At 37.8% G+C, this 25,562-nt stretch overlaps 1 protein-coding gene across 1 annotated transcript in view; it reads left to right on the plus strand.

Annotated features, from left to right (window-relative positions):
• The window catches only part of DCDC2 (doublecortin domain containing 2), a 70,812-nt gene that overhangs the window by 20,883 nt on the left and 24,367 nt on the right, over positions 1-25,562 (plus strand). Inside the window, exons 5-9 of the mRNA XM_075705957.1 lie at positions 2,801-2,877; positions 2,992-3,123; positions 7,712-7,858; positions 8,866-8,920; positions 11,425-11,626. Of these exons, the coding sequence (XP_075562072.1) occupies positions 2,801-2,877; positions 2,992-3,123; positions 7,712-7,858; positions 8,866-8,920; positions 11,425-11,626 (613 nt within the window). The remainder of the gene's footprint in view (positions 1-2,800; positions 2,878-2,991; positions 3,124-7,711; positions 7,859-8,865; positions 8,921-11,424; positions 11,627-25,562) is intronic.

Genomic DNA, 25,562 nt, shown 5'->3' on the forward strand with positions numbered 1-25,562 from the left:
TGCATACAATAACATGATGGCCTTCTGAGGAGCCTACATCAAAATTAATGGTTTCATCAGCTTGCAGGAACAGCTAAATAATTGGGCACACTTGGGAATATCCTAAAGGGCTCCTTTATGCTTAGCGAATGCTTTCTAACTAGTTCCAGTAAAGTGTGGATCACTGGAACTTGGGTGTTGCAGACTGGATCAGAGAATTTAGTTTAATGGGCTGTTTGGAGTGTGTGAGAGCTTGAGCATGGGTATCAACAACATAAATGAGTATCAGGAGTAGATAAGGAATCAACTTTCAGAAAAAGTGATATAAGGCTTTACTAGTTATATATTGAATACTTTATAGGGGGTTAGCCTGGCAACCTAGCAGCTGTGCAGAAAGGTGTAAGGGCAGCGTAAGTTAAGTCATTCCCATTTTGGATGCAGCCTGTGTTTGGAGCCTAAATATTAGGACCTGGTGCTATGGAGGTAAATCAGTATTGCCTCAGCCTTCCATAGCATACTCTTTAGAAAGTTACCTGATTTCTTCTGTATTCTGAAGCTGTTAGATTGCTTATATTGGGCAAATAACCCTTAATGGATGACAGCAGCAATAGAAATATTTTCAGATGTTGCAGTTTAAGGTGTGTTTTATTTTCTTTCTGAGAGACTCAGTAGATTTCCATCTCAAATTTTGGTGACATAAACAAACAGTTATGCTCCGAAAAATGTGCTTTAAATGTTTCTGCAAGAATGGCTGAGCTCCTAAATTATTTGGCAGTCTTCAAAAATTTCTTTGCCTCTGCTAATGAACTGTATGATAACAACCTCTTGCTCTCTTTCCAAGCCGGTAGTAGTACGTGTGAATCTTCCACCTGATTCAGAGCACACTGGAATTGACAGCAAGTCTGACAGCAATTACCTTAGGCATTAAGGCATAGCTTATGTACAGTGTAGTACAAAATTTCTCATTGTATGAGACAATGAGAGGCCAAGACAAATATGTATCTATGAAATAGATCTTAAGGAGAAAATACAGTGCTTAGTAAATTGCTTGCATAAAGGGAAGGTCCCCAGCCATTCCAGGACCCTGTTTCCTAGCTTGGTCCACAAGCACTGCTGGTACAATGCAGCAATAACAACTTTCTTGCTATCTCTCCTCTTGTAGAAGTCTCTGGCCAAAATATCCCTTTGCACTGAGCTTCAGATCATCATGCCCCTATGCTACTGATTGCTTCTGTTTAGTCACTGTGCTGTGCAAAGGTGCCTTCCTCTGTCCATGACCTGTGTAGGCTTTCGTGTCTTCTGAGTCTCTCAGAAAACGGAAGATTGGGAGGGCTACGCTGCTTACAAGGGCCTTTGAGAAAGGTGAGAGGCTGCAGTGAGTTGAATTCAGAATAGATAAGCTTCTTTCTTAGCAGCCAATGAGAACAGATTTTGTTCAACAGATTTACCTGTTGCTGTCTTTCACTTGAAGTGATGGTATATCAAGGAGTGCCAGTTTTACTTTTCTTTTGCTGGTTGCTTTTTCCGTAAGAGAGCTATTTTAGCTCCAGAATTTACATGCTTGGTGCAGAATTTGCTGTGTGAGGTTCTTTGGGTTATGTGGGAAGTCAGATTTGATTATTTTAATAACCATTTTTAGCTAGTTTGAAATATCTAGTAGGTTGAGCGCCTCTCTTGCTTTTTTCATTATATACAAGAGAAAGATCTGGAAAGCAGTGCTGTCAAATGAATTTGTGTGAAAATCCATTCAAAGACTTAAAGCACTGGAGCCCAGACCATTTTCCATAAATTAAATGAGAAGTATTGGTTAAGTTAGCACAGAGTGTGATAAAGCTGCAACACATCACGTCATTAGACTGCTTTACATAGTGGCTGGAATATTGCCAGTTTAAATAAACTTTGTACATCTATTTGAAAGCATATCTCTGTGCATGCTGGCTATTTAATCCTTTAAGCTTTTATAGTGTTTTTCAGAAATGTAGTGAACTTGTTAATACTGTTATACTATGACTTTTGAATGTTTGTTTGGGTTTGACACCTTATTCTGATTTGCTAATTATGGAGAATTAAAAAAAACCAAACCCTTCCTAATCATTTGGGAGTTTGGTTTTATCCCTTTTTTTTTTTAATTTGAAAGTGTGTTTATAAATGCAACAGGGAATCCTAGCTAGGCAGTATTGCGTAACTTTCTGTTCAGTATAATGGCATTAACTTTGAGCCACCTCACTGATCTCAATGTGGTGTCTGTTCAAAAAAGTACAGAGAATAATGCTGGGAACTAAGTAGCCTATGTTTTGTCCTGAGAGCTAAAAATCTGCATTTCACCTCACTTGTGAGTCATTGCCCTAAAATGAGGATAGTATTCAGCAACCTTTATAAATCACTGATGGATTTGAATGTAAAGACCTGTACAAGAGCAAAAGTACTTACTACATGATAGCCATTGCCTGGGCCATGGTTATGAGCAGTAAGGACTAAGAAAGCAAGAACAGCATTTGGGAGTGTTGCTTTGTGTCTCTAGGAACAATGGCTGAGAAGTCGCCAAAGATGTCCGTACAATTCTGACCTCAGTGGAAACCGTACATTGTGCCATGCTGCACTGTGGTATACTATGCTGTGGTTGTTATTCAACATGTATATGAACCTGCAGCAGTAATTATGTATGCTCTGTAGAAGGTGAAGCTGGAATGGAATAAAATGCATGTTTTTTTGAAAACAGGAACTTTCTGCAAATGTGCTGCCCCCCTTGCTGGTGGTAGTCAGGGCAACCTCTTTCTCAGTGTGAAGACCAAGTAATTTCTAAGTCTTTTTGTCCTTGCAGGTCAAGCCGGTTACTCACAGTAGAATCACTGTGTCAGCACGGTTTCGAAAACCACTCCAGGAGCCCTACACTATTTTGTAAGCAGAATTTTCTGTTAGTGAACTGCCATTTTGGGGGGGCATGGTGTCTTAACTTCAGCTACGTTTTGCTTAAAATGCTCCTCCAAATTATTTTACTTTGCTTTATTTCAGCCTGATTGCTAACGGAGACCTTATTAGCCCTGTAGTGCGCCTCCTCATTCCCAGGAAAACACTGAATCACTGGGATCATATTCTCGAAATGGCTACAGGAAAAGTTACCCTCAGAAGTGGAGCTGTTCACAGGTATTAGGAAGCTGAATATTTGCAAGATACATTTGATATGCATAGATATGTTTTTAAAACTCCATAGGTAGATATAATGGATCATTTCTGCTTCATGGGAAATTCCACTATAAGAAAATTAAAATACACCAAAAATCCACAAAATGAAAATATGTTGACTCCAAGTAACCTTCAGGTTTCATTTCAACTGCTACTTAAAAAAAGAAAAACTTTAGTTTGTTTCAACTGTTATTTCTTGATTAAATATTTAGTCAGCAGGCATGTAATAATACAATAATAATGCAATATATTTAGTGTTAATAATTAAGTAACATTTCAGAATGAAAAACTGAGCATGGTAAAGTTTGTGAAAATGTTAGGAATGAGGAATAATAGATGCGGTCTGTGTTCCTTTTAATTTTGATAGTTCTTTAAATTCATTGGAGAAAAAAATTTCAAGGAAAATGTTATAGATTCTTTGGTTTTTGAAGACCTGTGCTATGACTAGAATGTACTTTATACTCAGCCAGCTCAGCCTCCTAATAAGAGCCAAGGCCAAAGTTGTAGTTGAGGTTTTGCCAGTTCCAGTATCTCAGCTGGTCTGAGTTGTTGTGGTATCCCAGGAATAGGATGTTACCTCTTTGATAGGTGAATTACTGTAAGGCTTTTACAATGTAAAATACGTTCCCTAAAATAGGATTTGATAGTTGTTGCAAGTTTTAGAGCAAAATGATTTATATAGTTTCCATGAGAAACATTACAGTGTTAAGCGGGCCCTCCAAGGTGTGTACTGGCAAATTACTGGCATTCCAGTGGTGCCCCATGCAGAGCACGTTACAGAAATCCATTCCTCAGATGGGAAAGGGCCTTTTGTGGAAAATCATTCTTCACAGCTTACGCAATGTCTGAGGCTAAGCTTGCAAAATCTTTCTCGAACCAGTGAAGTTAAAATAGTCTTTCAGTTCTTCTGATTGCTTTCACAGAGCTGATACAGACGATATAAGATTAAGGTAATGCTATCTGTTGACTATGAGCTCTCATCTGATTTTTCCTCTCAGCCTTGCATTTCTTTGCTCCTATTATCTGGCTACTTAGCACTTTTACTTGTGGTAAAGTAAACCTACATATGTGTTGCAGCTTTCTGGATCTGATTCTTAGCTAGTGTAACTCGGAAGTGAGAAAAGTAACAGCTGTTTACAACATACCAATTCTTTCTGCTCTTGGGTTGTTTAGCAATTTAAAAACCTTTCACGTTTTATTCTCATTACTTGGTGTCACTCCTTGGTGAAACTGAATGATGTACATGAAAGCATAAATCATTCTGTATATAGCTAGGATTACTTTTGAGAAGTTCCCTTCAGTGCTCAGTTTTAATCTTTTAAAAAATAAGATAATGTACATGACATTTTGAATTATTTAATGTTTTCCTTTTTCTGGTTTTCTATTAACCCAGTTTTCATTTTCTTTTCCTTAAAATGCTAGAAATACATATTAAATATGTTAGTAAAGTGATCGTTGTTCTTTAATAAGTTACACATTAATTGCTGGGGTTTACTGAAACTGTGTTAGCATTAGGGAAGGTCCTGTAAGACCACTGATGCTGGGAAGATATAATTTCTCATTAAAGAAGGATAAGTGGAATTACGAGAACCTTCATTATGTATATGGCAGTTTTTCTTTTCTATGTTATTAAAAGACATACAAAGCTGCCAAGTCTTACACAGTTTCACATGAGGCTTTTAAAAAAAAGAAATATTGATCACCCCTTCAGAATAGGGGTATAAGTAAGAAATATGAGAGACGAGGCCATGAGAAAGTAGCTTTTCTGCTTGCCAGACTGTGCATGGGGATGGGGTACCACAACCTGATGGGCAGGTACCTGGTGCATGGGCAACTGGGAATTTGGGGATATTGGTCCCGCAAGTTGTGTCTTTGCTATCTCCATTGTCAGCCTGTATGCTTGCTTTGTTTTGGGTGCCACTTTTTGGCTTGGCTTCAGGAGGGAAAATGGAAGTCCACTGACATCCCACAGGGCAAGCCCTAAGTCATCCCCCAGTGACCAGAAGAAGTGACCACAAGGACATTTTTGTTGCAAAATACTAGCCAGAGAGAACCCAGCTGGTCTTTGAATGGTTGTGGCCAGGTGGGTGGGTAGAAGGCTTCAGAAGTAAGTGTCACAAAATTTGTGTGATGCTTGTTAAGTCAATAGTCATGTATTTGTTTAAAGTTTTTTTTTTAAAAAGCATTTTTAATTTCACTTTCATCTTCAGTGACTGATTATGTTTGATTCGGTTATTATGGTTATTATTTTCAGCGTGAAAAATACTACTACAGACTGCCAGATATTTGTCCATAACATTTTTGGGAGTTCTATTAAGCAAACAACTTTTGAGAAGTAAATATAATATTAATACACAAGCAAAGTGAGATTGGGAACAAAGACCTAGGGTCATGTTTGTATGTACCCCTATATACCTGCAGCACCATACAAATATATAAAACCATTCTTGAACTGTGGTACACTGATTTGCTGTTTTTTCGCCCTAAGTTCCCCAAAGCAAAATCTAATCTAGCAAAACACAGTGAGATTAATTCCGAAATAGGCTTCTTGCTGATTTTTAGATTGCTTGCTTTATTTTCATTGTCTATGTAACTGATGTCATCTGCGTGATAGTGAAACATAAATTGCTCTTTGAATTGCTGGCATGCCTGTGAAATGTTTGCGCTAAGAAATAAATATGAGTAGTACACAGGGAGTGCTTTAGAGTTCGAATATCTCTTCTCAAGGAAGCAGCAATGTGATCAAGATTTTAAACAGCTGCAATTTCACCTTTGAGACTGTTTGGTCTTTACACTTAGAAAACCAAGGTACTTCTATACGGCAGGAGGCACCTAGAAAATCAAGGTACTTTCATGAGGGGAAAGACATGAACACACTGGAGCAAGTGCAGCAAAGGGCCATGAAGATGAAGGGCTTGAAGATACCTGTCATGTGGGGAGAGCTGGGACTTTGCAGCCTCGAGAAGAGAAGGCTCAGATGGATCTTGTTAATGTGTATAAATACCTGGCGGGAAGAAGTGAAGAAGCTGGAGCCAGGCTCTTCTCAGTGGTGCCCTGTGACAGGACAAAAGGCAATGGGCACAAACTGAAATACAGGAAATTCTACTTGAACAGAAGAAAAAACTAACATTTTTATTGTAAGGGTCATCAAACACTGGAACAGGTTGCCCAGAGAGGTTGTGGAGTCTCCATCGTTGCAGTTATCCAAAACATACCTGGAAACAGCCCCGAGCAACCTACTCTAGTTATTCTTGCTCTGCATGGGGCAGTTGGACTGGGTGGTCTCCAGCAATCACGTCCAACCTCAGCGATTCTGTGATTCCTGGTTCTATGAGCTGCATCTTTTTTTTCTGTGTTTATTCAAGGTTGTGCCACCATGTGTATGAACTTAAGCAGCAGCTTTTTCTCTATTAAACTGAAAATTTTTGCACTTTATATGACAGGGGTGTTCTCAAGGCAGGCTCTTGATATTTTTCCTAAAAGGTTCATTGTATAGGTGTATATATAATTTTGTATCTCCTTGCATTATGTTGAAATTTATTAATAAGACATATAATAGCTCCTGTAGAGCACTTCTAGAAAGGCAATTAAGATGGCTATTCAACATTCCTGCATTTAAGACTTAAATGCAAAACTGTTAATGTTGACTTTTTAATTAAATATACATATTGTTGAGTTTTGGAATATGCTTCATAGGGAAGAATTTATTATTGAATGTTTCATCCTTCCTCATTGTTTTGACTATCCTTAAATAAAATCACAAACTTGACAATGAAGTAATTGGGATAGCATAGAAATAACGTGTTGACCGCCCCCCATACCTCCCAGTCCCTAATGTATTTCTTCCTTCTTGGTAAAGCATACAAACAGAAATTATTGTGGTAAAAATCTACCTGGTATAATAGACATATTAATTATTGGTATTGTAGGTGCCTAAGATACACAGCTTCTTGTTAGAATGTATGTTGTATTTCCTGCTACTTCCAGCCCTACCCCACCAGGTACAGCCATGTTCCAACCTTCTGATCTATACAATATAACAATATAAGTGCAATATTATCAACTAATCTGTGTTAGGTGGACAGGTCCTGGGTTTTCAGTCATGGGGCTCTTAATGCCTGTTCTTCCCAGATTACTGCATAGTGCCCAGAGCACAGATGGGAGGTGGAACTTGGTATGAAAGGGGTCAGCAACTCATGGAATAGATCCCTTCCAAGGTATCAGGGGAAAGGCATTAAAGACCTAAGTACAAAATAATTTATTTCATTTTAGAAATTATGAGAGTATTTAATCTGTCATAGCACTTCATACTTCATTAGTTTTATATAAACTGTGATTTAGGTCATTATTTTGCTCTGCCTTTCCTTGTCTTTTGTTTTTTCTTTATCTAGCGACTGGTCATTGTATGACATCCACTGTACTTTATTGGGTTTCGTATCTGGAAATTGAACATGATTTAGTGAGTTTAGATTAATGTAGCTTTCAATGCTCTTAATACCTGTAACTGAATGTTAAAGTTTATTATATTAGGCTTTTTCATATTTTTCAGACTTTACACTTTAGATGGAAAACTTGTTCAGAATGGGTCAGACTTGGAGAATGGGCAAATTTATGTTGCAGTGGGTAGAGAAAAGTTTAAGAAGTTGCCGTATGGTGATCTGCTGTTTAGCAAATCTACAATAAGAAGGCCACAGGGGTAAGTTCTATAGGTCTGTGATATACTTCTCATGTGCTCGTGTGTGTCAGTTTGTTTACAAAGTATCACCAGTATGAGAATGAGGGATGGATGCATGTGTTAGTATGGATGCAAAACTTTATTGACAACTTCTGGGAAAGCTGAGATAACAAAAACAAAAGCAAAAATGGAAATTAAGAAGAGTATTTCACCTCATAAACATGCCATTGATCATGTATCACAAAATTAAAGTCAGAGAGAGGATTATTTTTTACTTGGCTTAATTTATCTTTTTCCTGGGATATAATGTGTAGAACTGAATGAGATTAGATGCAGCTACACCAGTCTAGATCTACTCTTGCTTGGTGATGTTTTGTGGAATATGTACACCCTTAAGAATGCTTTACATTTGGGTCTATTTTTTTGTAAGCTAGAATTATCACATAATAGAGTCCTAAACCATGTCTCTGTAAGAAGAAACTTGGGCTTTTAGTATCTTCAGAAAATATGAAAATTGGGAGCCATTTCATTGAAATAAATGGAAAGAAATGGAAATTTGTTCCACAAATTGGTGTAATTTAGAGAATTTGTTCCATATTTTTTTTAGTGAGCAACTGTAGACAGTGTGAATAACTTGAATGTGTTTTGGGAAACAGCATTTGCACAGTGAAAAGCTATGTTGATCAATTGACGTAAACAGAATTTTATTGAAACTGCTGGAATTTTTCATTATAATAGTTGTACGGATCTGTCACACAGTAATTCACTGAATACTACTCTGTAAATTTTTGGTATATAAAGTATGCATTGTGGGGAAATGTAATGCATTTTTTTTTTTATAAGTTAATGATTATGCATTTAAATATAGTCTAGTAACAGAAATGTGTGATTCTTAGTAAAAACATGCAATGAATAAAATAATTAACTCTGTTGCCGTAGCCAACTCGGTGTTATCTGACTTGGTTATCGATACAGTGTCTATGATAGTAACAGTGTATACAGTTCTAAGACGTGGCTTATTTCTGCAGTTCCAAAGCCTTTGTACTACCTCCGATTGCGGGATCTCGAAAGTCTAAAGGCAGTGTAAGTATCAAGTGCCATAAAAAAGTTTGTTTCCAATTTTGCTTAATTCCGGCAGATGGAAAGTCCCTGTCCTTTGGGTCTTAATTAAATCGGAGGAGAAAAAACCTACAGCCACCTGGTGGTATGCTTATTAAAGCTTGATGAATCTGTAGCTATTTACAGTGTCAATTAGACAAAAGAAATGGAAGAAAATATTATTGCAATAATGGCTGCTTTATTTTTTATAAAACCTTCCATAGCAAAGATCAACTGCTGCCTTGAGGTCTTTCCCATAAAATGTGTCAGCTATCTTTGTTTATTTGTTAAATTATGTATTCAAATTATACACCTAAAGGAAAAACACAGAACCTTTTACAAAATGTCTTGTGGAAAATGGCATTTCTGCATGCTGAGTCTGAATAAGGCCCTAAACCAGTTTCCTGTCTGATGTGTTTTGCCCTAGCTAGCCATTAAATACAGAGCTTGAGCCTCCACTGCTTTGTATCCCATATAGCTGTTTATATGTGTACAAGATGAGTCCACTGTGGATTTAAAACAGTGCCAGATCAGAATACAAGTATCTGTTTGCTCTAATTCTGTACAAGTGCAGTTTACTGTACAAGACAGCGGAGAGTCAGACTCAACAGTCTGTCATTATAATTGCGGTAGTTGATCATATCCATTCACTGTTTACAGAACAAAAAAGCCTGGAGCCGCTAAACAATAAAATATACAAGTCTCTGTTCCATTCTGCTGAAATTCAGTAGAAGATAAAACCTCAGTAAAGAACATACTTTGAAGTGGTGGGTTTTTTTTTTTAACTGTGAGCTTTGCAGTTCTAGCATTTGTAAATATAACTCATTAACAGTTTTAACTTCTTGCCTCTTCTACTATTACTTAACAACCTATACAGAAAATTATTTGATATTCACTTTTATTCCATTGGGATTGTAACACACACTGATAACAAGTGTCAAAACTTAAGGAGGCAGGAATATGTACTACTGCTCTTAAATATCTAATGTAACACTTGAGCTGGTATAAATCATGCAATTGTTTGCTTCAATTTGATATCCACACTTTTTTACTGTTATTGCTTGGGAGCAACAGTCTCCAATTTGAATTAGAAGAGTCTGAAACATTGCTGTGCCCTCATTTCTCTTTATAGAGAAAGGATAAGTGGTAGATTTGATGGTATTGGTAGATAAGTGGTAGATTAGATGGTAAAAGCTAGATGGTATTTAAGAAAGATATTTTAAACAGAACTGATTTCTACTAATTATATGAAAACTAGAAGAATCATATAATAGTAATAGTAACATGTGCAGGATTTTTTGAAGAGTTGCGGGATTTTGTTCAGGACTTATTTTTTCTGAAAGATTTAAATTTTGTATAGTATTACCTTTTAACTTTAGCAGTGAGGTGAAAAGAATTGTCCATGACCACTGCAGAATGAAAGGCCTTTCTGGTGAGCAAGTTCTAAAATGACATGAGTTATTCATGCAGCTACACTAAGTGAAATAACGAAGTAGAATATATTTGTCTTCTGTGATTTAGCTAAGTCTGTGATAAGGTGAGCAGTTCCAGATACTGATAAGGTTTTCTGTCCTATCTGCTTGAGTGTTTTGTTGTTATATGGAGTGCTTTGATAGAACTGGATTAGGAAGGAGCTACACATAATCTTAGACTTGCAAAAGTAGGAAGCTGACAGCCTCTAATGAGAGGCAACAATAAGGGTGTTCAGTTGGTAAGTCTTTACGCAGCCTAGAATGATATAAACAGCACCCTAAAGGGCTGATATGTACAGTTCAGTTTTTTACGATGTTGACTGTGAACAGATTTAGACTGAAGAAAAATGTGTATAAATAGTAAAATCTCTGGCTAGTACACCCAGGATCATACATGCATCAAAGCTGTAAAAATAAGGAGCAGGTGTCTGATTGTGTTTCTAGATACACCACCGAGCGAGCAGAGGAACTGGCTGATGTCCTTGGAGGTGATTCAGAGGTGATGTGTTGGCAGACCCTTTTCTTAGTGTCCACTTGGCAGTCAGTGTTACTGCCACACCAGAACTGTCATCCTCTTCTAGCTGCTTTTGACACTTAGCAGATTAACCATGTCTCATTTACACAGGCAATGAATTATTCACAAGTTATATGTTACATCTTGTGACTTTCCACACATATGCATAGATGAGATATAGCTGTATATCATATGCATGCATGTATAGATTCACCTAGCTATTCTTTTCATGAAATGAAGCATTATTTCCTTATAATAAATGTGTTATTTTCCTCTGGGAGTTGTTGAGGAGCATTTAATCAGTTGGATGATATAGTAAATTGATGAGATAGTTACAGTTTTCTGGATACTTTAAGATACTGCTTAACTGTACTGGTTGTAAATTAATATGCGTCTTTAACACCTGACACCAATCCTTAGTGTTAAAGGTTGAAATAATATTGAAATTAAAAAAATAAACTTTGTCATTTTCAGCAGTGATAATTACGTACACTTCTTTTCAGGGAAATGATCGGCAATCTAAATCTACCGTTGGATCCAGTGACCCAGGAGAAAACAGTTCCTCACCTCAGCCTCCCAAAGGGAAGGACAAAAAAAGCCGAAATCGAGAGGATTCTGTGTCCAGACAACACTTTTCCAACAACTCTACAAAAGTAAAGCAGACAGTAAGAGTAACAGCTTCCACAGGAGTCCTTCAAGATAATGGTCAGTACTGAGATAAACAATATTGTAGCATAGTGGCTTTTGATCTTCACTTAAAACAGTGAAGCAGTGGAATAATATGCTTGTATAGTTCTTGAATTGTCTGTTTATTCTGGCTAAGTGAATTTACAAAAGTTCTTTCTGCTTAGGAAATGTACCTATGCATAACTGCTACATTCCTGGCTTCATTTACATACCACAGGAGACTGTATGATATTTAGTATGCCTGGCAAGTTAAACTAATATGGTCTTATCTTTATGCTTGTGATAAAAACATAATAGAAAACATATTTTGACCATTTTCCCACTGTTCTGCCCTGCAAAATAGTGAAGAAAAGGAGCTGGTCTGCTCAAAGGACACCTTGCTCTTCCTGAGGTTCCCTGGTTAGCTGCTTGGTTCTGTATAACAAAATGACTAGACCCTGGGGGAATAATGCAAACACAAACTCCAGTTAGCTGATAGCTGCTGAGACTAATCATACAGCAGAGCTGCTGGAGGCACTTTCAGAATTTCTCCCCCACTGTGCTGTGGCAGCAATTTAGAAATTTAGTCACAAACATCCTCTTTGAGAAACTGCTTTTCTTATCTCGTGGTGTGATATTCCCCCTCCCCCATCTTTTTTTCTTTAATGGCTAGAAGACTGTCCCCTCACTACAGATACTACTGAAATGCTGGGATGGCTATTTTTCTTCATTAGTGTTCCAAAAGTCATTAATACAGGCCAATTAATATCTGTCAGGAGAAATAAATTATACTTTTCATAGCATTCGACATTTCTTCTCACTGCTGTTTAAGTGTTAATAATTGAGTGTGCAGTAACAACTTGTGGTCTAAAACTTCAGTATATGTCATCCAACAGCACAGTTTTGTACCTCTGTTTGTCTAGAATCATGAGTTGTAAATTTACTTTGAGTCAGGAGCAGGTTTGTAAATTTTAAAAGATCAATGATATATAATCTTTTGTAATATAATTGTCTTTTCAAGAGCAAGCTTGTTGAATTTCAGGTTTATTTTAGTCTTCATTCAAATACCATTCCATCCTTTTGCTGGTAAGTGGACATAATTTTAGCCAACTCTTTTTCGGTCAAGTTTTTTTTTCTTACTGTAGAACGACAATTGTATTATAATGAAAGTGACTGGAAACATTTGTCCTTTATGACTCATGAAATGACTGAATATACTCTTCTTCTTGAAATCATCATGGCTTATCCTCACTTTTTACAGATTGAGTGGTGCATGCTAAAAACATATGAGGGAGAGAGTACCAGAGCTGACCTCTCAGATGGGGCCTTGCATGCTTGGCTTACCATTTTTAAAGGCTCGGAATCATTATGTAAGATGCAAAGAATGCAGGGAAAGGCTTTTACATTTAGGCAGTCGCCTACCCTGGACACCTTCAGTTGCTGACATGTTTTTGGTTTTTTTTGTTTGTTTGTTTTTCTTTTCTTGAAACAGATGCATTGACTTCTGTTGGGAAATGCCAGTACAGAATTCCTTATACAGAGCTCAAAATCCACATGTTCTGATCTAGTCTCCTGTTCAGAATACTGAACTGCTCTGAACCTCTGCTTATGACTAGACAGATCTCAGTCAGACCTCTTACATTAAGAACAGCCAAGCCACATAACTTTTTCTGATAAGTATATTGCCATTATGGTGATTTTCTATGTGCTGTTTTTTCTGGCCTGTGGATTTTTGTAAGTAAAGTTTCTACAGATGTTTCCTGGAAGCAAATGGACCCCTCTTGCCCAGGTGAGAGAAATTTGTTCTTTGCCTTTGTTGGCCTTGCATTAGGTTATCAGAGGTCTCTGCTTGCTTTCATTTCCCAGGGGAGGGAAGAGTACTAGAAGCAGTAATAGTTCCTCTGTCCTTTCAGCAGGCAGTGACTAAGAGACAAATCTTACTTTGGTAGATAGCAGACAAATATAGGGAGATATTTACCTCTCCATATTTTGTTATATTGCTGTTCCACCTGCTAACAGAAATGGTTGGAAATCCACTAAGCTTATTGAAGAAGTGACTGCTTGCTTCTCACTTCAGCTTTTCCATGCTTTTTGAGTCTTGATAGACCTAGCTGGTCATGCAGGCCATTTCTGAGGGAGATCTCTAGGTTGAATTCAGACAGCAGTATGGGGTAAGAAATCCAGGGCCGTGTAATGGATTTCTGTTGGGGTGCAATCTCTGCTGTCAGTGGATCTCTGTTGATGAGGAGATGTATACTAAGCCAGTGAGAACGGTTTTCTTTTGCCAAGCATGAAAAGCAAACCATCTCATGCTCTAGTAAGTCTTTAGGCCAACCACAGTGACAACTGCAGACTTGTGAACATCTACAGACTTATCTTTCCGCAGTTAAATTCCCCAGTATTTCTTCAGCCAGATCAAATGGAACATATTCCAGGAACCAGTTGCCTTAAGCTTCTCATCGCAAGGCTACTATTCAAAGTGATTTTCAGGCCTGCTTGTATTTCAACATGTACATCCTTATTATATTATTCTAGTTATGCTTAAATGTATTTCTTCCCCACATAATTCAAACTAAACTTAATGATGTTGTATTTCTTTATTTATTTTCTCATTCCCTTTCTGGTTTCATTTTTCTTTCTGGTATTTTGCAGTAAGTATGACAATTTTTTTTTTCTGTTATCAAGAGCAAAAGTAGGATGTCCCATTTCCTGCATTTTGCTCTACAAGCCCTCAATAATAATAGCTAATATCCTATATTCACCATTTCATGTGCAAAAACATGTGCAGTTGTTCTGAGTCTGTTAGCTCTTAGCGGAACACTTTTTTGCTATAGCAAAAAAAAATCTTTCAAATAAATGGTTTATCATTGCGTGGAAAACATGTGAAGGGTGTATGGAGCACTGAAGAGGTCTCACTTGTCCCTTTTCTTTCCCTTTAGCCATTTTGGCTGAAAATTTGTAAGGGAGTGCTCCAGGTCTCTTGAAATCCACAGAGTTTTTTGGTGTTGTTTTTTTTTATTTTTCCCCTCTCCAGAATAGGTATAGCTGTGCTTGCTGCAATAGTTTTTGTCATAGTAGCCAAGCAATGTATCTGAACCACATTCTGAAATAGGTGTGTCTCATCATAAGAGAGGGTAATTCAGCCTCTCCATTCAGTCGATTATCTGAATTGTCTGAGGTCTAACAGACCGGTAGAGTCACCCAACCTTTTGACAACAGCTGATGCCATTGGCAAAACATCTGAGGTTTCTTTTGACCCACTGAGGCAAGTGGTGCGTGTCACCTTTTAAAGAGAAATAGAAATGTCCTTTTGGAAGTGGATGGCATTTGAGGTGCAGTGTTGGGGAGGTGGCCAAGCCAGGACTAAGGAAGAGTGCTAATAGCTGTTGCTGCTTCTACTGCAGGAAGCAGGCAAGGCATTCATATCAAATGATATGTTTTTTCATAATCACCCTGTAAACCCAGCCAAACTGAAGACTCTACAGCGAGTGCAGTTTCTTTTTGTTTTGTTCTGAAGTATGGTGAATTGGGTAACTTACACATATATTGGCAAAATCTAAAAATTCACAATGTTTAATCCAGTGATAACTGTATACAAGAACTTTTTATTGTGCTATTGTTGTGAATGTGGCACAAAAATGTAGGAAACTATTTCATTCTGAAATAATTAATGTGCCAGAAAAAATTTAATATATTTCATCATTAACTTTAAGCACTAAAATGCACCTATAAGATTGTTAGTGGTACCTAGCACCACTCAGTTGCTTTGAAATTGGGTGCTTTGATGTACTTAGTATACACATTTCCCTAGGATGCAATAAAGCCTTTCAGAGAGATAGGAAATGTCTAGATTTATAGCTACAATTGTTTAAATTTACCCTTATCTTTGAGAATCTCTGGAGACAGCATTTCTTCTCTAAAATATTTTTTTAAATTATTAGTGTGGTCATAGTTTTACAGCTGGAACTATTCTTGAGCAATATAGTAGGTTGTGTGTTACTCAGATAATAACTTTTCTAGGTTTTATGCATGCAGACAGATAATTTCTTTTTTTTTCTATTGAATCCTAGGAATGTAAGAGGAGTTAACACACCATGCCATGTTTGGTAACCAAAGTCTATCACTGTATGTTCCTTTTCATTGTTCTTTCCCATGTAAATGAACAGCAGGCTTCTCTCTAGAGAGTCAAAAGCACTAGGAAATAAACATCTCCACGTGGGATGTGAAGGATTCTTAAATTGCTCTTGCACTTTTTTGCCCATATTTGTCTGCCTGTGAGAGACTGCAGCACTTGCAGGCAAAATTTGGGGAAAGAGGACAACTCTTGAAAAATGAGAGCAAAGGCCTTTTCACTCAGGTCTGACCCTGTGTGGGAGCTTCACTGTAGTCAGAACATACATAGCTTGTTGTGAAGTAATTCAGAGCAAATGTACTATAGTGACCCCAAAGGGTCATCTTCTATATAGTTGTTGTCTCCTGAGTGTTTCTTCTGGTCACGCCTCAAGACAGAGTGACCTGAAGCACAGGCCAGGCAGGCTGTAGGAGCTGTGAGCTGTTAGTGTGGAGTGCTGCAGCTTCAGTATCCTCCTGCCCAGCCAACCTTCCGAGTTAAAGACTGCCCTTGACACAAACCCAGTTGGACCATAAAAATGTAGGGTTGCAGAGGTCAGCATTACACCATATTTCTGTCCTTTTTGTATTTGAAGGGACTGAACTGCTGTGTGATTTGTGATGATGTTAAACTTACTACCAAAGGCATATTGTTTTGTGACATGATAGCCTGTTTTGCTATCAGTTTTGTTTCTTTATTTCTCATTAGCTGAATATTTTTCACCCATGGGACTATCTATTGAGTTAAATATAGCACAGGAGCTTGATTAAGTATTTCTACCAAATTACCTATCTGCAGGTGGGAAGTGGAAGTTCTTAGCTGGTTGATGTACATTTTAGAACAGAGGTAGGCAGTGGAGTAGTCCCCTTGAAAAGCTTTCCCTAGAGAGCCTCATCAGTCAAATCAGCTTTATGAGCCCACTGACTACAACTCTGTCAGTGGGGGATCTGAGAAACAAGTAAATGTGCTGAAGTAAGCTAAGTCTGAAACATTCCGCCCTCATCAGCATTGGCATTGTTTTTATGGCACATCATAGAAGAGTTACCTGGCTCAGTTTTGACCTGTGCCGCCCTTTCTCTACCAGAAAAAAAGCTCAGAGTCAGGAAGTTGCACTACCATGTTTCATTGCTAACCAAAGAAACAAACCAGTTTGCCTCTTTCAAGCAGACCAGGTTGTGGCTGGCTTCTCTGCCTGCTTCTTTTGATATGCTAAGGTGACCTTTAGCATACCAATGAAGCAGGAAAGAAAAATGTTAGAAATATGCAAACACTGAAAATATTTTCATATCCAGATGACCTAATGTGTTTCTATCCTACAGCTTGTTGTTCATGGCTCAGTAGGGTGCTTGGGCTTAACCTGCCTGCCCATCTCTTGTTCCCATGGAGCTCATGTACATCTGAACGTACTTACCTCCTTCTCAAAATAATAACAGAAAGTGTGAGGATCATCATTTGCAGTGTTCTTTGGAAAACGTGTTCTGGTACATCATCTGAGGCACCAGATTCACCAGGCAGCCCGTCTGGTGCTATTTCCAGCTTTCTGTATCTCAAGCAACAGTGTTGTCATTGTTCTTGTCTAAGTGTTTCCAAACATAGCTGTTACAGAAGTTGGATTTCAGCCCACTATTATAAACTTAATTTCTGCACTTTGCAGAATTCAGTATCCCCAGTGGACGGGTCTTCGAGCAAAACTGTAAGCTAAGCCCACTTCTTGTACCTGTGTCCTGCAGTGGTCATGGTCCTGCTGCAGGGAAAGCTTTCTCACCCAAGCCAGATTGTCCTTGGCAACCTTTGTTCTTATTAACCCCATGGAGCGCTCCTAGTAGAGAAGATGATCTGTAGGAGAAGTTCCCAACTCCATTTCTACTTGACTTTTTTTAACCCTAGGGGACATCTTGTAGGGAGTCACTGCTGTCTGCTATGCTTTCCATACTGTTGAGGTCGTGCATCAGGGAGAGGCTTACTTCTTGCTGATGACTGAACCATTCGACCGTCAGCAGCTTTCTAGTTTATACTTTCATGCCTGTGTCATTGCTGATTGCTCATCTGGGAAGCTGAAGCTGTTAATAGTGTATGTATGCATTTTTTTAGCTGTCTTTTTTAAAAGAATATGAGTGAATTTTAGAAGAAAATATAGTGAATAATCTTTTCTGGAGCCTTTCAGATTCTTTTGTTATTGTAGGTTTCATGAAGACTAAGAAGGGTAATAGGTAGAGAGCATCTAACTTCTTTCTAAGAAAATAAACCTATTTCTGAGGAAATAATTATTTTTTTCTCATGGCTAGAATTATTTGAATGTACCAATATGGCAAATATAAATAATAATAAAGTGCTGAATAAAAGGATGCTCAGTGGCATTGCAAGATTTACTGATGAAGAATTCATTGTATATTCATAGTTTCTAAAAAAAGTCAAAGTTCCTATGCAGAAAGCTAAGTAACCATCTAGATGATGTGACATCAAGTTAATATTGGTAAAGCAAAAGCAATGCAGAATGGTAGGTAAATGGTGAACTGAAATACTTTACAGGTTGTTACTTTAGTGATAAAGGTTTAGAAAAACATTGATGAAGGCAGTTTTGTGAAAATCTCTTCTGACACTACAGCAGAGGTCATTAAAAAGTCAGTAAGATGTGATATGTAGAGATAAATAGTGAATATTACATGGTATATAAAAATGGTTTGAGCTCATCTGTGATTCTTTGAAATCACATCTCGGGAAGGGGCGTTGCAGATTGAGGAAAACCTTGTGGAAAGAAAAAAATGATCTGAAAAAATACACATGAAACAAAAGAACCTGGGATTTTTTTATTGTATCAAAAAGGAAGTCTTTTTATTTAAAAATACTATGTTGGATAAGAATAATACCCAGCATAATGATAGATATTCCTAACAAACTGTGGATGTGATGTAAAAATTCACATATCAAGTTCTAAACCAGTTGCTAATTGGAAGGAGTACTTCAAATCAAAGCATTGATTAGCCATTGTCTGGCTACTGTTGTTTTTTTTTTTTTTTTGTGGGGGGGGGGAATATTTTTTTTCTACCCCCCCCAAAGCATCCCATGCTGGCATTGTCAGACATAGGGTACTGGTGTGGGTCAAACACAGATCTGATCTGGTACACCAGTTTCTACAGTGCTACATTCTGTTTCTTAGAAAATCAGACCTTTCTTTTAAATAGTCATCAGTGGAGGCTTAAAACTAGCTAGAAACACATAGTGGTTAGAACATTCATTTTTATTTTTGCACGAACAGTGTGATAGTTTGCACATGGCACAGATGGGAATTAATTGTCTTTTCCTCCTTTCCCCTCCATCCTTCTAGCTCTCTGAAATGAGGCTTTTAGTGTCTACCATATAATAACTTTCTGTTTCCGTATGAATGCAGTGGTAGTCTGGCTTCCCACAGAAAGATTTTCTTAATGCCTTTTCAGACCTCTGATGTTGTTTTATCCTTACAGAAGCTGTTAAGTGTTCTTATGAAGGGTAAAATCATAGGAAATTAATTTAAGGAGTTCTGGCAATAAATTAGAATGACTGACATTAAGTGTACCATGCATTTAGTAATGAAGAATACTGGTAAATCAATAGGCTTTTTAAGGCAGAGTAGAGATGTGAAGTGGAAAATACTCTTTTTTCTTACCCTCTTGATTTGTTTCAGGTCAATTACTGAAATAGTGTTAGTCTCTATAATTTTTGCTGTGAGAGTCTAAATATGTTGCTGTCTGAATAGATTAATAAATATAAATTTTATAAATTTTGGTTAATCTGGGCACAAACGTGAATATATTTATATCATAAGACACATAGCCCTCTAAATTTCCAAATAAGCTGAGTCAATGTCTTCTGCAAGTGTATCTAAAGAGGTGGATGATACTGTGATGTGAGTCAGTGCATCAAGATCTCTATCCTTCTGTTTGTCTCACTTTATTTGGCTTGTGTTTTGAATTAATCCCTTAATCCCACAGCATGGCTTTCTTCTGTTAACTCATGGCTCAGATAAAGGTTTTGTAACCATTGTCAGGTCTGAATTTTGAGATGTCAGTGGTGAAGGGTGCTCCATATGAAAGGTTCTTGCAAGAAGAGGTATGGGATTCTGCAGGGGATGACATGGAGTCTGAAGTCAGGATGAACCGTTATCAAAATAGCCAGATTTCAGAATGTGCTCGAGTGTGTATTTATGTATTTTTTTCACCAAGTTGCACTAACATGCACGCTTAACCTTTTTAAGCACACAGTCTAGGTTTCATTTCTGTTACTGAGGCTCTGGCACCTCCTTGCTTAAAAGTAAAAGAGTGTGTTCATGAAGAGACCCAATCTGTCAGTCACATACTCACTTAACTGTGTCTTTGTTAGACTCACTTGTGTGCTTAAATTTAAGCATGGAGATCTGAATTTGGAAGCTCAAGGCTTTACACATATTTACTCTTTGAAGAAGGAGCTGTTATCCTAAATCTAAAATATATAAATCACCACAAAAATCCCTGGGAAAACATAGGAGTTTGTTCAGTGCTGCTATTTAATATTTAATGGCAGTTTTCACACACATGGTGTTCTCAGTATCATCATTAAACAATGTGGATAAAACAGTTCATATTTCATATGACACAATTTATAGTCTTAGTTGCAGGAATAGAGCTAAAAGATAATGATAAAACCTCAAAGTAGTATATCATTCCAAACTATATGAATTACTAGTGGCTGATATATCTTTCACAGAGACATATTCTGGACCAAAAAAATTATTCATCATATATGTGATCATATGAGTGTATTTGCATTACTATATTAAGTGAAAGAATCTATTAATGTCAGTGATAGTGATAAAACAGATTTTAAAAATAACATATAAGCCAAGCCTTATAAAAGCCTCTGATCTCTACAGTGGTCGAGTGTAAACATGTGTCCATTGCACCTTTGTGTTTTATTCTCTACTTCATTTACCACGTACAACGTTGTTAAGGATGCTTCTGTCCATCATGAACTGCACAGTTTAAAATATAAAATGTACACACAGTTCAGATGAAACAGCTGCAGAAATATGTGAATATCCTGTCCTTTTAAGAAGGTGGTGTGAGTGTTTCATTAGTTCAGTAGGAGGCTTATTGCATTTATTTTTTTCTTTTGATGGAAATATTTTTAAAGGACCTATGGTTAAAACACCAGCATTTAAATAGTTCCTAGCTAATGTCTGAAGACTCTCAAGCTGAATTAGACTTCATGGAGAAGATCAGATTAGTTCAGAGCCAGGATCCTGGTTTTCGTGGAAAGAGGCAAAACATATAATGTGCGTTAGTACTTAGCAGTACTTGTAGCATACTTCTATAATAAAAGTGAGTAATCTAGCCAAGCTAGTATAGGTCAATTTACTCCTTAATGGAACTATCAGTATTTTCTGAGTGCAGAAAAATTGTCAGGTAACCCCAAGTTTGTGACATGCATTTCATACCTGCAGTTTTCTCCTGTTCCTGATACTGTTACAGAAGAAGGCTTTATGTGTCTGTGAAACTTTGTTTCTGTTTGTTTTAATTTGTCCTGTCCCATCCACGGTAGCTGTGGTGAGCTTACCATAACAACTTGTTAACTGCTTATCAGTTCAGCCTCCCCGCACACTCCCCACCTCCTTTGCTTTGCTCCCTTCTTCTTCCTCTCCCATCCCTCCCCACCTTTGACTGTTCTTCCCTCTGCTCTTTGCACTGCTTTCTTTTCTAGTTATTCTCTGATGCTTTTCCTTGGGTCCATGTGGCACTTCATTCATTTTATCTGACTTTGTCTGTTTTCTTTCCATGCCATTTGTTGGTCTTTCCTCAAGTAATCCTTTCTGTCTGGCACTGATTCACCAGGATTTGAAGATCTGGGTTCAACCCCCATTTCTGTCTTAGCCTTCCTGTTCAACTTTGGGCAATTGCTTAGAGACATTCTGCAGCCACTGAAGCACCTACTTGGAGAGAAATGTGTGTAACAGGAGGCAGCTCAGCCCTCCTAAGCTGTTCCCACCACCTCTCTGAAACTTCCTCTGTGTGGCTAGAGGGTACATCAAAAAGCAGTTGTGGAAATCCTTGGATTGCCAAGGCTCTTGTGGAGTCGCTGCATAGCGTCAGAGGTGGTGAATGGGAAGACAAAAGCTCTCCTAGTTTCCCTCTCCACCTGGTTATCGCAAGCCTTTTCCTTTAATCAGCTTGGGAGCAAAGAGGACATGCCATTCTCGTTTGACTATTTTTCTCCTCCTTTTGTACTCAGCCATGTATAGCTTTGCAACAGGTGGTGACACATGCTGTGGTTTTGAAGAGTAGACTTGTCAAGAGGCTGCATCAGCTGTATAACAGGCATCTCTATCAAGTAACTTCATAGCTTGAAAAGTTTTCTTTGGACTTTATTCAAGTCATAATTCATAGCTTTGTAGCTTGCTTTTGGAGTGATTTATGGCTCCAAGTCATTATGTGAGTGTGAAATAGAACTTTTTCCTGACTAATACAAAGTTATTCTTTTGAATGTATCCATTAAATATATGTCCTGATGCTCTTTAAGAAGTTCTTGTGTGTACTTTTGATGGTTGATTTATGGCCTATGACTTTTTAAAGCAGAAGTATTTTTCTGTGCAATTGCAGTGTACTTTGTATTAAAATAATGGAAGTGTGATGAGAACTCGAGAGCAAAGAATATTGGGTTTTTGCATTTTAAGTATTCATTACAAGTTAATGTGAATGCTGTGCTACAACTGTGGAACAACAATCTTTAATTCAGTTAAAAGTAAAGAAAACCAATAGGCAAACCCTGGACAAATTTTGTTTAAAAACTGAAGAACCATTGTTTAATTTTAACAAAAAAGCTTCATTGAAGTTAATGTTTAAAATACTAAGCCTCTGGGTTTCAGAATACAAGTAAGTGACCATGGCTTACACTGGCACTCAGACATGCTATGTGCATATTTGTACTTATCCTGTGCTTATATGCTTTATTTATGTCCATGCTAAGGACCCATCGTACTCACCTTTGGGTGTGAAAGGAGCTTATACTGTTTGGACAGTACGTTAGGATCCAGAGGGCAGATGAAGGGTACATGCCCTTTTCTAAGGGTACTGTTTTTCTTCACCTGTTGTTTTCAGTACTTCTTCATACACCGAAGACCTGCATTAACATCCAGTCCAACTTGAAAGGGCAGAATATAGGCTGTTGCTCTGTGTACTAGTGCAAGCTCTTCCCCTTCTCCTAATGTGTATGCTTTTAGTGCTGTGAAATGTCTCCCTGTCAGTAGCATCTTTCCCTCACTCTGTCCTGGTTTGTCACCTTGTCTCTGGGTGAGATGGACTCCTGCAGCAGTTGTGTGACTAGTGGGAATGAAGTGGATGATAAAAGGGCTTTAAAAGCTGGTAATGGGGGTGTTTTATTCTATACTAAGGCCCTTCTGTTTTACCTAGAGATGACTTTATGAGATGCAGCTTCCCTCTTAGGCAGGCAGCTAGTACCATACAGTCAACTAGCTGTAGTATTTCAGCTAGATTCAGTTAGTGGAAAGGAGCATTGCAGCTTTCTTTCCAGTTTGCTTGTGCCTTTTGAAGACTGCTTCAAACATATGTTTGAGGAACAGAAATTGAGAGGGAAGTGTGTAAGTGGCGCTTTTGTTCTCTTCCTACCTTTGCCCACAAATGCCAAGATGTAAGCTCTGCCCTTGCAGGGTGAAGAGCAGAAGTAAGAGCAGGCATGAGCACACCAGACTTCTCAGCACATCCATTGTCCACCTGCATTACTGGCTGTTAGCCAAAGTGCTGCTCCGGCTAATAGCATTCAAACTCTGCATAGGAAGGACTAAAAGAGGATTATTTACAGACTCCAGCTGTAGTGTACTTGGCCTCGCCTTTGCCTTATCCATTCAGAAGGCATGAACAAAAGTTCAGAAAGTGCTGTTTATTTGGAGAGGCTGTTTATTTCAATCTGTTTCCCCATAGCAACAAGAAAGATGCAGTAAATTCTAAAGGTTGCTTGACTGTGGTACACTTTCAGATCCCAACTGCTCCTGGAAACTTGTTGAGGGCAAGATGCATCTTGCCTACCTCCCACTGTATGAGGGTTAGAGGATTAATTCAAGCTGGGCTTCTAGGCTCCAGCCATCAAGGAGAGACAAGTGTGTCTGGAGATGCCCATACTCTCCGTTGGCAGTGAAATTAGAAATATAACTTAGACCAGATGCTGAAGTATTGGATGTATCATGTATGCAATTCCTGCCTTGAATTATGACATTTTCAGTTTCATTTTAGAGTGAGGACTCTTATTCTGAAATGGAGATGGATTTTTGATGGAGAGCTAGAAGCCAACTCCAGGAACACAGTGATAATGATTGCTCCCAAGTACTGTTTTGATCAGTATAGCTCCACTGTCTACTCTGAAGGCTCATTGCAGTTCCTCAGTTGGATTTGCAGGTTTATTCCAAAAAATTCCTTCAAATTCAAAGACTTTGGATTGGGTAAGGGAAGCACTTATCACCATCTTACGATTTTTATTTTATTTTTTCCTGATGGACAGTGAAAAAGACTCTTGGCATTTTAGTTGGCTGCGTTTGGCTGTCACTGATGTGGGATTAATTTATTTTAATCTGAAACCAATAAACTGCACAGTGAGTTTACACATGCACATTTTGGAGTGTACTGAAATAGATAAAAATAAAGTATTCATAGTAGAAAATGTATCCCATATTCTTTGCTGTCCTCATCACTGCCAATTTAGCAGTTATGTGGAATCTTCTTTCTTTTGAGTGCCAGACTGTTTGAAAGTGATTGTTTCCCGGGACTTAACATCTGAAGAATTATGCTTATAGCGTATTTAAAGCTTAACCTAATCTTCCAACAGAGTTTAGTTGGGCTAGCATGTATTTACTTTGAGAGGTTTTTTTTAATATATTGAGAATTTCACCAGCATGACATTTATATTACAACTGATCCATGTCATAATCCTGTCAAATCAAGATGATTAAAGAATTTCTTAGTGTTGAAAGCTCTTTGTGCAAGATTTAAATTTGCAACTTCTTAGAGCAAATCCAGTAGACTGTGAACTGGTGCTTTGGTTTTTGTAACCTATAAGGCATGCTATTAAAGTTATGATTGGACTCTCATTGCACTGGTAGAAACCTAAATTATATTGAAGGTATTATATGTAACAGTAATTGCAACTGGAAATGTGAGGTTTAGAGCTTAGATTAGTGCAGATGGTTCAGCAGAATTTGGGCTTATGAAAGTGACACCAAAGGCACACTTAATTATCAGCATCTTGGTTTAAGGTTTAAAAAACAAAACAAAAACCAAACCTGCTTATTTTTTGGTTTGCACCACATTCTGTAAATAGTATACTGTGGGAAGTTGAATAAGAAAGTAGCAAATTCAGAAGCGTAGTAGAAAATTCTTGTAAGGGAGCACCCTCACTTTAAAGCCTATTTCATTCAAATACAGTAGTTTAACTGTGGTCACAGGGCTTGCAAAGTAATCCCCCGTCCCCGCAAACTCTAAAACAAGTTCTAGAGATAATAGAATGTGAAGTTTGAGTTCTTGCTCTGATTTGGAAAAATGCTATACTGGAGATGGGCTGAGCTACTCCACAGTTTTTCAGATCTAGTTTTGAGTATTATGAGGTCTTAGAAGTTAGCAATCATTTCAATTTCCTGGTTTTGCTACTGGCTAAAAAAAGTAAGAAAAAGGCCAACCCTTAATTAAAGGGAAAGATGCACAGAACATCAGGTATGGCAGCTGCTCCTGCTATCACGCTTTGATTTGATTTTAATAAGTTTATGTACTTGCCAAAGAGTATAAACCTGGACTGCTGAATATCAGCTGTGCATTGTGAGCTAAAACTGTTGTTGTCCATATTTTTCTGCTA

This window comes from Pelecanus crispus, chromosome 2 (assembly GCF_030463565.1).
Source record: "Pelecanus crispus isolate bPelCri1 chromosome 2, bPelCri1.pri, whole genome shotgun sequence".
In the NCBI taxonomy this organism is placed as follows: Eukaryota; Metazoa; Chordata; class Aves; order Pelecaniformes; family Pelecanidae; genus Pelecanus; species Pelecanus crispus.